We start from the raw sequence: 16,664 nt of genomic DNA on the forward strand, positions 1-16,664 counted from the left end.
TAAATCAAGCATATTAACCTAAACAAGTAACTAACAGAATATAAATAACATAATAGTGATTTAAATGCATGGATTAAATCATTCATTCAAGTAGGAAAATAAAAAATATTGTAATGGGACCATGAAAATGTTGTTGTGGCTTGCCTTAGTGCAGATGAGGTTCACAAGCCTCCTGGTGATCCTCAATACAAGCCTCACCCTCTGAAAATAATTATAAACACAAAAAGAAAACATCGTGAACCCTTCTGAAATTCACCAGAAAATCTAGACAATGGGGGAAATCCCATTTTTGGTGAGCTGCTAGATTTCTTTACAAAGAACACAATGCAAAAAGAATCAATTCATTTGGACTTATGGTTAAAGAGTTTTGGCTGTTTGAAGCTCTCTGAAAAAATATGAAATTTGAATTTAATTAAAAACAGACTAGGCCCGCTAGTCCTGGGTGGCCCCGTGTCTACCAAAGCCTCGGGGCGCCACCACTCATATTGCTTCGCACACATATTGAGTGGCTGACTAGTGGGCCCCGCTAGTCAGGTGAGGAGGAGAAGGGGAAAGAAACAGAGGACAACACGGCTTCATCGGAGCTCACGCCGGCGACGAGGGCTTCTTGGCCAAAACGAGAGGGAGGGATCGAGAGAGGAGACGGAGGCGCACCTGCCCGTACCCGTAGAGTAGCTAGGGGTAGTCGGACGGTGTCGGAATCAACCTCTCAAGCAGAGGTAGAGGGTGGAGGTCGCCGGAGATGAAGACGACGGCGAACAGAGGCGACTCCAGGGGCTCGAACCACGCAGAACAACACCACCGGAGAGCGGCGGAGGCCCTGGAAGGGTTTCCCAGGCCTGGGAGGGGCCGGAGCTACGGAGACGACCCGAGGGGATCGCCGGCGAGATCGATCTCGGGGATGGCGGCCCGCGGACTGCCCGGCCGGGCTACGGCTACCTATGAGGTTGTGGAGTGTGTGGGAGTCGTGGATGGTGCTCGAGGAGGCTGGGGGGGCTCCAATTCTAGCCGAGCATTGAGGGAGGTTTGAGCTCCGCCGGTGGACACCTGGACACGGCACCCGGTGACGAACGGCGTCACGCGGGGACTGTGGGTGAACGGGGACGAGCACAGGGGCACTGGGGTGACGACGAGCACAGTGCGCACAACACTATTGCATTGACCGGACCGCACCCGTGCTTGCTGCGGGGGAGCTCCGGTGTCGGCAAGCGCTTGGAGGGAGTTAAGAGAGCTTGGACAAAGATTGTGGTGAAGTTTGGCAAGGCTAGGCAGTTGGGGATGCGAGCACGTGAGCAACAGAGGCTCGGGCACGACTCAGAGCGCGTCGGCACGCAGGTTGGCATAGTGTACACACGTGGTCACCATGTGAACTCTTCCCTCAGGCTGGCCTGAGTCCAAATTTCATGTCTGGCTTGTTGTTCGTGGTAGTTTTGAAGATTACCACGCTTTGGTTTGGACCTAGATGCACTAGGATAGATTTCAACCGCCTAGTAAGTTTCTGATCAGTAACTTTGAGAGCTTACTGTGGTCAAATGGCTGGGAGTTGGGAGCTGGGTTTTGGAGGTTAGCAATCATCTACTAAGGTGATGATGCACAAGAAAAATCAGCCACAATGGAGCAAGTAAAATGGTAGTTGCTATAGAAACCACCATTTATGTCCAGAACAGAAAATATTTTCTGTAGCAAAAATATTCAAAAAATTTATGCAATACTTTTGCTCAGGAGGGTGCCCTAGGGTTCAAAGAATATTTTTGAATTTTCTAAGATTTTTGTGGTCAAGAAAAATTGAGGTTGCTTTGGAGAACATTGAGCTAGCTAAGGTTTAAGAGAGGGAAATGAATATTTTTTAATTTAATAAAAATATTCCAATTATTATTTTGAGGTGAACTAGTGAAGGAATGATAGTTAGAGAAGGAAATGGGACACTTGGGTGAAATCCAAGGGGTACCCAAGTGTTTAAGTCCATATGAAAAGATTCAATACTCCAAACTTCAAATTCAAACCAACTAAAAATCACGCAAAGAACAGAGGGCAAAAACTAGGCTGTCACGTTGGATTCCCACCTATAAACTCCCGAAACTTGCTGGTTATGCAATCTGGTGTCAGGGATACAAGGAGGCACAATATATATCACACAACTAACAAGCCCTACGCTCCAACTGTATCCATCCGTCAACACATAACCAAGAAAACTCCGGAAATTGTGTACCTCAACCTTCGAAAAGCATACGTTATACGAGCTATGGCAATACTCCCGAAGTACCTCCCCAGTACTAGGTGGCGTCGAGGTTATCTCACCACTAACTGCATAAAAGAGATTTTTGATGTTGGCAAACTCAGGTATTCCAGAACTGCAACGGTAAAATTGTGACAACAACACCTCGGTGCTCAACTCCCCGGGACACTGCCACAACCCCTAAAAGTCAGGAGGCACCAAGAAGAATGTTCTCATCACAAGAATATCGGAACGATTCCAAGATACCCGTGTGATCCTAAAAAAAATTAATGAAATTTGAGGACAGGAAAGTCAAAACATCTACGTCAGGAGACCTCACCAGAGCGACAAAGGGGACTGAGCAGTAAAAATAATCCTACTCTCCAATATATATAATCCTAAGACTCAAAACATTTTTGTTCTAGACTCAACAATGCCAGCGATTCGATCAAGCAGGGGCTCCTAAGTCAGGGATGGCTCTGATTACCAACTTGTAACACCCAAGATGCGGCTATATCTCCCACGTGTCGAGGCACGACTTAGAGGCATAACTGCATGTTGGTTTTGTCGCAAGAAGGATCATCTTCACACAATCCCATGTAATGAACAAGAAAGGGATAAATAGAGTTGGCTTACACTCACCACGTCGCACAATGATCAAATAATACATACATCATTCAGAGTACACTCATAGTCCGACAAGATAAACCCAAATGAAAAGAAGATAAGCCCAAATGCTAGATCCCCGATCGTCCCAACCGGACTCCACTACTGATCATCAGGAAACGAAACATAGTAATGACCAAGGTCCTCGTCGAACTCCCACTGGAGTTCGGTAGCATCACCTGCATTGGCATCATCGGCCCCTACAACTATTTTGGTAGTATCTGTGAGTCACGAGGACTCAGCAATCTCAAAACCCGCGAGGTCATGTATATTTAAGCTTATGGGTAGGATGAGGTTATGAGGTGGAGTTGCAGCAAGTGCTAAGCAAATATGGTGGCTAACACACGAGCACAAGAGTAAGATGAGAAACTATGCAACGGTCGTGAAACCAAAAGTGATCAAGAGGTGATCCTGAACTACTTACGATCATACATAACCCAAACCACGTTCACTTCCCGGACTCCACCGAAAAGAGACCATCGTGGCTACACACATGGTTGATGCATTTTAATTAAGTCAAGTGTCAAGTTCTCTACAACCAGATATTAACAAATTCCCATCTGCCACATAACTGCGGGCACGACTCTCGAAAGTTTATAAACTACAGGGCTGTCCCAACTTAACCCATTACAAGCTCTCACGATCAACGAAGGATATTCCTTCTCCTGGAAAGACCTGATGAGTCTCGGAATCCTAGTCACAAGACATTTTGGCAATGGTAAAACAAGACCAGCAGGACCACCCGATGTGCGGACAAATCCCGTTAGGAGTCGCATGTATCTAGTTCTGAGGGCACACCGGATGGGCAAGACGTCGGGTTCACTGAGACCTTGGTTGCCCAGGGGGTGCCGGACATCGCCCAGGTTGGACCAGCACTCAGAGGAACACTGGCCCGTGGGGGTTGAATAAATATGATCCTCGGGTTAATTACTCCCTAGGAAAAAATTTAGGTTGTTATTAGGCTAATGTTAAAACTAAGGTTGGGCCTTGCTGGAGGAGTTTTATTCGAAGTGAACTATCAAGGGGGTCCCATAATACCGACCGAGTAAGGAACACAAAATCAAGGAACATAACACCAGTATGAGGAAACTAAGACGGCAAGAGTGGAACAAAACATCGAGCAAAAGGCCAAGCCTTCCATCCTTTGCCAAGTATATATATTCATTAATTAAATAAGAAATATTGTGATATCCCAACATATCCATGTTGCAACATGGAACAACCTGCTCTGCACCTGCAACTACCAACACTATAAGAGGGGCTGAGCAAAAGCGGTAACTTAGCCAAACAATGGTTTGCTAGGAAGGTGTGTTAGAGGCTTGACATGGAAATATGGGAGGCATGATAAACAAGTGGTAGGTACCGTGACATAGCGATAGAACAAAGAACTAGCAAGCAAAGATAGAAGTGATATCAAGGGTAATGATCATCTTGCCTGCAGAGTTCTCAGAGTTGTCGAAGGCTTGCTCCTCGTAAACGTACTCAACAGGTTCCTCATTCACGTACTCATCTCCCGGCTCTACCCAAAGCAAGAACACAAGCAACAGAAACAACAATCAATCACGCTGTAATGCACAAGGAACATGATGCAAGACATGGCATGGGATGCAAGGTATGATGTGCAATGCATATGGGTACTCCGGAAGGGAAAGGATGATCAAGGCATCAACTTGGTAAACCAAGCATGCCGCTGGAAAGATGGGGTGATTTCGGTTGAATTTGATTTAAAGATCACCGGAAACGGATGCACGGTTTGCAAATGACAAGCAAAACAAGATCGATGCAAATCTGCACTTAACAACATCATAGCACTTAATATGCATCATGAAACTATGCTACAACACTCCAACATAGCAACAAAGCACATGGCCATAAATTACAGGTGAAGCTCTACAAATCATGAACACTGAGCTCCTTGTAGAACTCACTAGAACAAGCTTAAAATAGCGTGGCAAAGATGCAAATGATATCAGCTTCACATACTTGGAGAAAATACTAAACATGTCAAAAACAGCATCAGGTAGCAATGTTTAGATCTAGCAAAAAACTTGCTACAGGAACATATAATGGCAAACATAGGCATGGCATGCTAGTACTAAAGGTAAAGAACAAAACTCCCTTAATGAACTTTAACCAAAATTGGATAGACAAGATGGTAGCATCCATGCAAACATGGCAAATGATATGATTAGTTTCAGACTTGGAAGAAAAACAGAGCATGGCAAAAACAGATTCATGATAGCAACTTTGCAAGCTCATGCCACACACCACAAAGCATTTCATGTCATCCCAAGGTAGCCAACAGTAAGTAGACACATATGTGAAGCTAAACATGGCATGAGCAAGTTCATAGGGTACATGTATCACTAGCAACACCCGTGGCAAAATTGAACTTCATGTTAACAATCTGCCAGGAAAAATATTTAGCAAAAGTAGAGCATGGAAATGACATGCTACACTACTCCATAATTACAACCAGTGGCATGAATGGATAGACCAATACCACATCTTAAAAACACTCTTACATAACTATCTCAAAATGTGCATGGATCTATTGGTAGCAATAAGACAACTTGGCATCAAAATGTAACAGGAAAAGACAGCAAAAATACTGTCTGAAATCAGCAACATCACATAGCCTACTTTGCATGCTTTTGCTAGTCACCACAAATCTCAAAAAATACAAGGCTTGCACCACTGTAAAGATGGCATGGAGGAGCTCCTAAAACATGTAGGCATCATGCTCATAGGATGCACACACAAAATGTAATGAAAATGACAAATCAGCAAGTTATGATAAATTCGAGCAGACAACATCATATAGCACTTCTGCAACAAATATTAAGGAATCAATATGGACAGTAACATGCATGCAAATGAAAATAACATGAAGAGCATCACGAGACGAACATTTTTATATATCATATGCGTAATTCGCAGCTACAGACATGGAGATATGGCATGATGAACATGAGCACATAATACGAAATTCCAGGGACTTAGACAAAATGATATACCCTCAGATCTAGGGTTTCGGCGCGGATTATGAGGCTTGTAGGGGATGTCGCTGGAGACAAGGGGGACGGCGTCCGGAGTCGAACGGGGAGAAGCCGGCGAGGTCGGGGTGAGTACATCCGGCGTCTAGGGGCCAGATCCGGCGGAGGTCGAAGGCGCGGTGGCCAGAGGCGTCGGGCGGCCAGCTCGGGCAGCGTGGCACTGGCGCGCGGTGGCGGGGAGCTCTGGCAGCAGCCGGGTTCCGCGCGGCGGCGAGGCGAAGGGCGGCGGCGCGAAGGCACGGGGCACGCAGGCGAGCGGCGGGGAGCATCGGGCCCGGGCGGGCCCGACTCAGGCCGGCTGGCCGGTGGCGGTGGAGAGGCCGGAGTCGACACGTGGTGTCATTTGGTTGGCTCAGGGCACCGGCGCGGACGTGTCAGGCGGCGCGCGGAGAGGGTGGACTAGGGTTTGATCCGGATTTGGAGGAGGGGGAGGCACATTTATAGGTAGGGGGAGCTAGGAGTGTCCAAATGAGGTACGGTTTTTGCCCACACGATCGTGATCCAATGATGGAGAGCATGGAGGGTGTTTAGATGGGTTAGTGGGCTGTATTGGAGGGGTGTTGGGCTGCAAAGAGAGAGGGGCTTTTGCGATTACCCCGTTGGGGCATCAAACGACCTCCAAATGGAACGAAATTTGACAGGCGGCCAACCGGTGATGTACCAAGGCCACTCGACAAATCTCGACCCATTCCGAATTTTTTTTTCCCGCCCACGAAACGAGATTGGAGGGGTGCACCGGGTGCATGTGGGATGTGGGAGTGTCAGATTGCGAAATGAACAACGGGGAAAACGACTGGATGTATGAGACGAACACGAATGCAAATGAGATGCACATGATCACATGAGATGAGATGCATGACATGAACAAAATTCAAAATGAAGACAAAAACCCAACCATGAAGGAAATATCATATCACATAGCCAGAAATGGCAAGAGTTGGAGATACAAATATGGAATGTTACATCCGAGGCGTTACATGTTCATCCAACCCCCACCGACTGGGGTGGGCGTACGTACGTAGGAGCAATTGGCAGTAACTAGAACTGTCCATCCACAGCCAACCAACCGGTTGGACTCACCACACGTCTTGACTCATTTCTATGTATCGCGCACGGCAGAAACAGACATTGTTCATCGAGAGGCAAATCAACACACCGGTTGGCTACATCTCACACGGGGGCTTCATTAGCTTCAGTGAGTAGCAAGAAGGATCGATCGGATTCAGTTAGCAGCAAAGAATCGACCGACTTCAGTTAGCAGCGAAGGAATCGCGCGGGTTTAGTTAGAAGTGAAGGGATAGATCGATGTGTTTCAGTACGTAGTGGGATCAATCACTCGTGTTTAGTACGTAGCTACCTAGTGCAATCGCTCGGGTTCATTAAGCAAACGACTCACAAGGGTTTAGTTAGCGAGCGCCTTGCACACACGCGCGTACGAGAGAAATGAACAAACCACACTGCATGGCTCTGCCCCCGACCACCCACCATAACCAGGAACTCCATGATATTTTCCTCACCCTCACTTCTACCATGATTTTTTCCATCATGGACGACCCAGAGAATGCCATGTAGGTGTATCTCTAGCCGGTCGAGGCAGAAAAGCCCATTTTCTTTCATGAATTTTTGACATACAAGCGGGAGCCCACCACATCGTTGATGATACATATTTTTGTCATAATTATCGTCATAGAAGTGTCATAAGCATGGCAATTTATTTTTTCTTCGTTGGGGCCATAATGTCTTGGATGTGTCTTTTTTGTAGTGCAATATATCCTCTTAGGGGCATGAGTAGTAGTACTTCTCTTCGAGGTCTAATATACTTTCACAATAAGTATCTGAGTTCTTTATGACTAAAGTGAATTCATGGATTATACGCACTCTCACCTTTCCGTAATTTGCTAGCCTCTTCGTTACCGTGCATTGCCATTTTCACCTCGAGAGTTAGTGCAAACTTCGCGAGTGCATCCAAACCCCATGATATGATACACTCTACACACATAAGCCTCCTTATATCTTCCTGAAAATAACCACCATACCTACCTATCATGGCATTTCCATAGACATTCCGAGATATATTGTCATGCAACTTCCACCATTCTGTTATTATGACATACACCTTCATTGTCATATTGCTTTGCATGTTCATATAGCCGACATAGTATTTGTGGCTCAGCCACCCTTCATCATTATCATACATGTTATGCTAGCGTCATTGCACATCCAGGTAAACTACGAGAGGCATTCATATAGTCATATGTTTTAGTTTTATTGAGTTGTAAGTAAATAAAATTCTGATGATCGTCATTATTAGAGCATTGTCCCAGTGAGGAAATATAAAAAAAATAAGAAAAGCGACCAAAAAGAGCTCAACAAAAAAAGAGAAAACAAAATGAGAGAAAAAAGAGAGAATGGGCAATGTTTTTCATATAAAGAGACTGCTATGTTGTCACTGTCCTATACTAGTGGCAATTTTTCATTATAGAACTTGGCTTGTATATTTCGATAATGGGCTTCCTCAAATGCCCGAGGTCTTCATGAGCAAGCAAGTTGGATGCACACCCACTTAGTTTTTAGTTTGAGCTTTTATACACTTATAGCCCTTAATGCCTCTATTGCATGGCAATCCCTACTACTCGCATTCACATCAATTGATGGTCATCTCCATAGCCCGTTGATTGGCCACGTCGATGTGAGACTATCTTCCTTTTTTTACTTCCCCTTATTAATCTATATCACCGCATTCTATTCCACCCATACTGCTATGTCCATGGCTTATGCTCATGTATTGCGTGGGGGTTGAAAAAGTTGAAGCGCATTAAAAAGTATGAACCAATTGTTGGGCTTGTCATCGGGGTTGTACATGATAAATACTTTGTGTTAATAAGATGGAGCATGACAGGACAATATGGTTTTGTAGGGATATCATTTTTTAGCATTTTTATCTTGAAAGGCATGATTGTTTGTCCGTATGCCTGAGTATTGATGTCTTTATATCAATTATAGACTATCGCTTTGAATCATTCGGATCTTAATATGCATACCATAAAAGAAACATTACATGATGAATATGTTAGGTAGCATTCCACATCAAAAATTATGTTTTTATCATTTACCTACTAGAGGACGAGCAGGAATTAAGCTTGGTGATGCTTGATATGTATCTAGTGTATCTGTAATTTATGATTGTTCCATGCTACTATAGTATTAGTCTAGGATGTTTTATATGCATTTGAATGCTATTTTATACTCCCTCCATTCCTAAATATAGGGTGTATAGTTTTTGGCACAGAAATTAATGAACACATGTGGAGGGAATTTTTCACAATTTTTGGGCGAGATTACACCTAACTAATTGACATGAGAAAATAGAGAAGCTTGCCTGATATAAGGTAATGTAATCAAATCCCTAAAATGTATCCAAACAAGTGGTGCAACGGAATACACCTTATATTTCAGATTTTTTTTCTCAAAAATCTATACACCTTATATCAAGGAATGGAGGGAGTACCATTTTATGGTCTAACCTAGTGCCCAGTGCTAGTTGCTGTTTTTTTTGCTTGTTTTTGGATTTTTAGAAAATAAATATCGAATGGAGTGCAAACGTAGAAAAACCTTTGAATTAATTTTTTTCCGAACTAGAAGGGACCCACGAAGGTTCCACAGAAGACTCATAGAGTCATGAGGGAGCGACAAGCTCACCAGGCGCGCCTAGGGGGCGTGCCCCTTGAGCTTGTGGGCCCCTGATGGCACCTCTTGACTTAATTCTGCCTCTATAAACTCCCAAATATTCCTAATATACTAGAGAGCTACCCAAAATACTTTTCCCACCACCGCAAGCTTTTGTTCTTCCGCGATCCCATCTGGAGGCCTTTTCCGGTACTTTGCCAGAGGGGGAATTGATCACGGAGGGCTTCTACATCATACTTGCTGCCTTGCAATGATGCGCGAGTAGTTCACCGCAGACCTACGGGTCCATAGCTTGTAGCTAGATGACTTCTTATCTCTCTTTGATCTTCAATACAATGCTCTCCTTGATGTTCTTGGAGTTCTATGCGATGTAATCTTCTATTGCGGTGTGTTTGTTGGGATCCGATGAATTGTGGGTTTATGATATGAATATTTATGAGAAGTAATGGATTATTCTCTGAACTTTATTATGCATGATTATTATACTCCCTTCGTCCAGGTCAGAAGTCATCTTAGGTTGTGCACCACGACCAAGGCAAAGGAAAAAATGAGAGAACTTAATGTTTATTTGCTATTTAATAGCATTGCATGCAATGAACTGGCCACTGCATGTCGTGTTTGGTAGTCTCAAGTCATTGAAAGCATACACGTCCCACACCTCTTATTGGTTAATTCCTTTATTTATGTCAAAAACCAAGAAACAAGGTAAGAGTTAATGCACCGCGCCTAAGTGTATTGGGATTATTTGGTTGTCATAAGGTGACCTATACACCTAGATGGAGGGAGTAGCTTTGTATTTACCTCCGATCTATCCATTTGGTTTGGCCAACTAGAATGATTTATCTTTAGTGGGTGATGTGCTTTGTGATGGTTTCAATCTTGTGATGCTCTATCCCAGTGACAGAAAGGGACACAACACATATTTGTATTATTGGCATTAAGGGTAGAATGATGAGGTATGTTCATGTTAATTGGGTTTCGTTTGTCTACATCATGTCATCTTGCTTGAGGCGTCACTCTATTTTACACTTAATACCCTAGATGCATGCTAGATAGTGGTCGATGGGTGGATTAATAGTAGTAGATGCATGCAGGAGTTGGTCTACTTGTCTCGGATGTGATGCACATATACATGATCATTACCTTGAACATCATCATAACTATGTGCTTTTCTATCAATTGCCCAACAGTAATTTGTTCACCCACTATATGATGTGTGCTCGAGAGAGAAGCCTCTAGTGGAAAGTATGGCCCCAGGTCTACTTTTATCATATATAAAAACACAAAAATACCTTGCTGCAATTTTCTATTTTAATTTATTTTATCTTTGCAATTTATCTATCTACGACTAGAAGATTTAATCTGTAGCGACCTGACTCAGTAAGAGTCGAAGTCTTTGTGCTTACTGTGCTAGTCCCTGGATCGACTTGCGAGCTCACACAGTACTCGATGAAATAACAGAAATAACACAATTCTATTTATTACATCGATAGTCCAAGAGCAATACATTTATTACAAAATAGGGCATAGAGCCAATAAGAAAATACTACGGAAGCAAAGTAGTAAATGAGTCCAACTCCACGAGCAAGGTTGAGTGTAGAACATCGACCTATCGCACCTTAATCCTCATCGGATATATCTGCAACATGATTAGTTGCAGTCATATAGGTCAGTACATTGAATGTACTAGAAAGTCCCATCATAAGTGTAATGAACCTACTTGTACATGCAATTTGGCTGGTGGAAAGCTCTAAGTTTAGTTTTTGCATAAAGCTAGTTTTTCCCTATTAGAAAAGATGTTATTCTACTACTACACATTTGCATAGGATGAGTTGGCAAACTCAACTCCATCCATTCCCAAGTTTCATTTAAAACCCAACTTTTTAATTAAAGGTAAGGAGATCTCCTGGCATTTCCACTACTAGATGCTCAAGTTGTCCATAACCGGGACACGGTTAATCGATTAGGTTTCAACACTCTACAAATGATTGCACACTTTTCCCCACAAGACTCGATCGCCACCCTTGAAGTTATCGCACTGCCTGGTGTTTGAGAATAGGATGATCGAGACATAGTCTTTCAAAAATGTTCCCCCTTAAACCACAGATAGGCCGGTACACCTACTCATTCTACATCTTCTAGCCCATCCCGGAAGGGGTCACACTAACTACTCAACTAAGCCAGAGCCCATATTGGCTTGTGGCTGCACACATAAACTTCTAGACATGAGAATATGATTGATCTCTTTGATCCTGAGCGGATGGAGCACTAGAGGTGCACCACCATGGGTTTCCCATGCATGCCCCACTATACTTCGCCACCATTACAACAAGTTTCCTCCTAGGAAGTTCATTAATTATCTTAGGTCCTATTTACTACATTGTCACTTATACTTTATAATGATCACTCCCCAACCCACGTCTACTTAGCGAAGCAACATAATGTAAAACGGTGGCGACAATGTTGTAAGGTTCAGACCTACCTCAATGAACTACTGGGTGTAAGCATATCCATCCGGGATAAAATCCTACCATGCAGTCCTACTACAAAGAACTAAGTGCATAATTAAAACATAGGTAATGAACACATGATCAAGATGCAACTTGTATTGGTACTGCTGGTTGAATTCTAAAGAGTGGTAATATTCTAGTTCGCACTCCGGGAAATCTATCGCAAAGAAGATAAACAAACATAAACAAATAGTAGCAAAAAGGCTCGTGCATTGCAGCGGGAGAAAAGAATACCACACGCTTTAAATTTAGAAAAAATAGTCTATAATCTGAGTATTTGTAGCTATGACCAAAACAAAGATGGTCTTTGCCTACAAAAGGGCAAGTTTAAGATTCAACATGTCTTTGTAGATATAGTACGTACAAAGAAATGGGCAAGTGATCTTCAATTTCGTCTGCAATCTTGATTTTGCTGAGATGTTCATCCACAATTCGGATCAGTACAGATATGAAAGAAAGACGAATAATGCACTATTTATTAAGATTGCACCCTGGATAGTATTTTTAAATGGTTAACAGGTAAAATAACATCATATTCATATTCCATATATTTTTCTAATCAAATTCCATATATAACATGTTCAATTTGGAGTTACGGTTTAAAAGATACGAGTATTTTAAAAAACATTTAATATGTACTACGGGTTTAATATAAGAAACATCAGAGGATTTTCTATAAAATAGTATGACGGACTAAGAATACCTATTTCTTTTATTAGTAGGTATAGATTTCAAAGAACCAAGAAGAACATGCAAAGGAAGAAGTCTTGGAAAACCAAATGAACATACAACACACTAAGCTGTCACAAAAAATATTCTAAGTGCAAAACCACATAGGCCTATGGTTCAAAAAGTGATGTGAACTAAAGTGCATACTATGCATACTAGTGAAATATAAATGGGAGGATTCTAGTGTGTGAAAAATTATTGTGACGAAGGTCCAGGTGATAGGGTTTGGCTACGGTGTCAAAGTGCAAAAGGAATCAACTTAATCGGAGCTACGGTTTAGGATTATGGCCATATGAAGTTCAAATTCAAATCTAAACAAATTCAAATTTGAATCTGACAAAAGTTTACAAAAAGGACACCACTGGATAGCTCTAAACATGATGAAGAATTTGCCGCTGGTTTCATCGAGTTTAGATCGATGGTTAAAAAGTTATGACTAATCTAAGATCAGGGACTAATTTAGTAATTACAGGTACTAAACTGTGAAGAAAAACTATGGCAAGTAGGTCCGCAGCCACATGGCGGCTCGTGGCTGGCCGAAAGGTGTTCGCTGCGTAGCTTATACAGCGAACATTCGGACCTTAAGCAAAACGACGGCGATGGCTAACTTAAACAAAAACCGATCGGTTTTAAAATAAAAACTCGTGGTTAACCGCATACTGGTTTGACTAAAAACAACTAACCTAATCTAATATAGGCCGTCGGTGATCGATCTAATGGGCAGGAGTGGGGCGGCGGCTTACGGCGGGTGGTGGAGGTGGCCGGCGATGATGAAGACGGCGGCACGACGTCGGTGACGGAGGGGGCTGCGGCTGCGGTGGTCCTCGTCGATGGGGAAGAAGACGGGGAGGTGCAGCGTGTCGAGGGAGTCGCGAAGGTGGTGGCGGTGTTCATCAGCGGCGTCGGGACGGGCGAGGTGAAAACGGCGAGGCTCAGTGCTCCGTCGTCGACAGTGCGGCGGCTCCGACGGGACCTAGGGGCAAAAATCATGTTAAAGGGATGCACCTTAGTGAGCTAATAAATTTTATAAAACAGTGAGGGTCGGACTGGTCTACGGGCGTCGAAATGCTCCGACGAGTGGCGCGGCTCTGGCGAGATGCGAACAGGAAGGGCGGCGGGTCTGAGCGGCGTGGGATGAAGCGGGGCGGCGAGATTGGAAGAGGGGTCTAGGGGCTTTTATAGGCGAGGGCAGAGGGCTTGGGGTCGACGGATAAGGCCTCATCCACGAGAGAGCCCAGCGGATGTTGCGAGAGCGCGGCGAGGATGTTTATCCCGTGTGGTGCGGGAGGTTGGGGACGACCTGACGGGCGGGGCCCACGTGTCGGCGGGTGCAGGAGGGCGAGTGAGAGTGAGGCGAGGGGCAGTCGATCGGTGAGGGGAGGTCGAGGGTGCGGGAGGCCGGCCGTGGGCCAAATGGCCAACTAGGCCGGTCAGGGCGCTCCTAGGCCGAAGCCAGTTTCGGTCCAGGCTGCCGTGAGTGTGTGCGTGTGTGTTTTTGTAAACCGAAGACTAAAGTGGCCCTAAGTAATTCAAATGAATTAATAAAAACACCACAATAATTTCTAAAATAACTATACAATATTTAGAGCTTAATGAACATTAATTTAAACACAGAACATTTAGAAAATATTTTCCTAATGCATTTAATGCACTTTTGGCAAATAAAATGAGAACCAAATCTCTCCCTAATAATAAAGCACGGATTGACTCTGTGGGTTCACCGTCACAATACGCTTCTGCCTAGTCGTAATATGCTTTTATGATTTGTCTAGAAAAAACCATAATATAAATGAGGTGGCGTACTACCAATAACATGTTCGTCCGTCCGTCCGACCGTTTTGCCTTCACATCCACGCTCACTGCATTGGGCTGCTTTGGCCTGGCCCATCCCTGTGCAACTTCATGCCCGTCACTTATGCCGGCAACGCTAGAGGAGGGTCCTTTCTACATTCAAAATAATGCCACCTTGCTCCTTTACATCTAATCTGGCTAGTTTATATACCTACAGCCTAAATAATCAGGAAGGGAATAAGGGAAGGGGAAAAGAAATCAGTGAACAGCCCTTGAAGAAATTAACTCAGCAATCGGCACAGAGGAAACGACATCGGAAAAAGGAATCAACAAAATCGACCATGAAAGGCAGAAACGGGGCAGCTCGGAGGTGTGCATAGGCAAGGAGGAGGCCATCAGCGAGGGCCAGAAGCACAACAGTGGCATGCGGGGGAGGAGGCCATGGCGGAGTAGGACAACACCGGGTAGTGGTGCTGGACGCCGACCGATTGACAACAAGAGGCGGCCGGGGACGTCCATGGTGCTCCGGCAGGGAGCAAATGACGGAAGGGGATCAGAGAGGAGTGGGAGAGAGGCGCGGCTACGGAGCTCACTCACCTCGCCGGTGAACCCAGCTGGGCGATGGCTGTCAAGGGGAGACTGAGGACGCACGCAAGCGAGGAGGAGGACCAAGGTAGGAGAAGGGGGTGACATACTGTGGAGGAGATGGGCTTGCCGACGGGCGCGCGGGGCAGGTCGTAGGCGCTGGATGGAGAAGAGGCCGCACAATGGACAACTTCTAGATAAGATAAGGCACACACTTGCCGCTACTGCTTTTTTATCGATGAAAAGCTGCTGGATGGACTACTATTACTTGGCTACTACTATTTGTTTGTACGACCAGGGCTTAATGTTCATGCCTAGCGTATCTTACGAATGCATTGGTAGTTACAGTAATTAAAATACGTGTGACTCGAATATTAGAAAGAAATATTTCTTAAAGGATACGATATTTGAAGCTCCCTTGTGAACTAGCTGGTCATCAATACATTCCTCCACTCTAGATGTTACCGGTGCCGTTGGTGAGAGATAGAGGAGAGAGGGAGGGATGAAGAGTTGAGAGAGCACGACAACGGTGCATGTTGCTCGAACTGGGTGAAGGAGGGGTTGTGTCCTATTTCGCCCCACACGCCAGCTAGAGAGAGAGAGTGAGTGAGAGAGAGAGAGAGAAGCGTGTGGTCATGGCTACGACTACCATTTCCTCGGTCCTTCCATGCCCCACCTTCATGTGGCTACTCACCTTCATCGTACCAACTCTCCCGCAACTCTGCATGCCTCAATCCTGATCCTCCTTGAGCCCTGATGATGATGTCAAGGGAAGTGCTTCCATTGGCGCAGCCGGTGCGCTCCTACTATTGACGATATCGTATGAACAAAAGAGCACCAAATATTGCAAACTCTTTAGTGTCTAACTGGTCATCTTATATTCAAAGTGGGCAAGTATAAAATATGAATTCATGATAAGAAGAGGAAGAATCTAATGGATTGAGAGATATAGCTCATTATTTCACCACAACAGATAAACTCTCCAATATCATGCGAACCATGGAATGTATTTTATACCTGTTGCAACAAACGAGCTCTTTTGCTAGAACACTTATGCCCATAATGTTCACCAAGAGAAAGATATGCAAATGATGGTGCTATATCAGTTCCATTTGTTCACGAAGAGACAGATACGCAAAATGCAGGACCTCGGTTATGTAATATGCAAGACGTAGAAGGTACCCAGTTTCATAACAGCTCCAAAAACCTGTTGGGGCGGCTGATTATTTTTTATTAAGCAAGTGCTACAAAATTATATTTCATTTCCTTCTTTGAAATTGCATCGTGCATATTAATGAGTAACTTTAGTGATTTGGCTTTGCATAGATTTATACAAAGATTTGCTCACATTGAGCATCATGTGAGTGCTTATTATGCATTTCAATGGAAGTTCTTTTCTTGGAAAGCAAAGGCAGTAGATTTTGA

General features: G+C 44.2%; 1 protein-coding gene across 1 annotated transcript; it reads right to left on the reverse strand.

Moving 5' to 3' along the window:
• Positions 1–11,214: 11,214 nt before the first annotated feature.
• LOC119327403 lies at positions 11,215–15,383 on the reverse strand. Its single transcript, XM_037600512.1, has 3 exons — positions 15,252–15,383; positions 13,607–13,836; positions 11,215–11,263 (listed from the first exon to the last, which is right to left on the reverse strand). Exons 1-3 carry the CDS (start codon positions 15,345–15,347, stop codon positions 11,251–11,253), a joined length of 339 nt encoding a protein of 112 aa, XP_037456409.1. The 5' UTR covers positions 15,348–15,383; the 3' UTR covers positions 11,215–11,250.
• Between the last annotated feature and the right edge of the window lie 1,281 nt (positions 15,384–16,664).

Source organism: Triticum dicoccoides, chromosome 7A, assembly GCF_002162155.2.
Source record: "Triticum dicoccoides isolate Atlit2015 ecotype Zavitan chromosome 7A, WEW_v2.0, whole genome shotgun sequence".
NCBI classification, from domain to species: Eukaryota; Viridiplantae; Streptophyta; class Magnoliopsida; order Poales; family Poaceae; genus Triticum; species Triticum dicoccoides.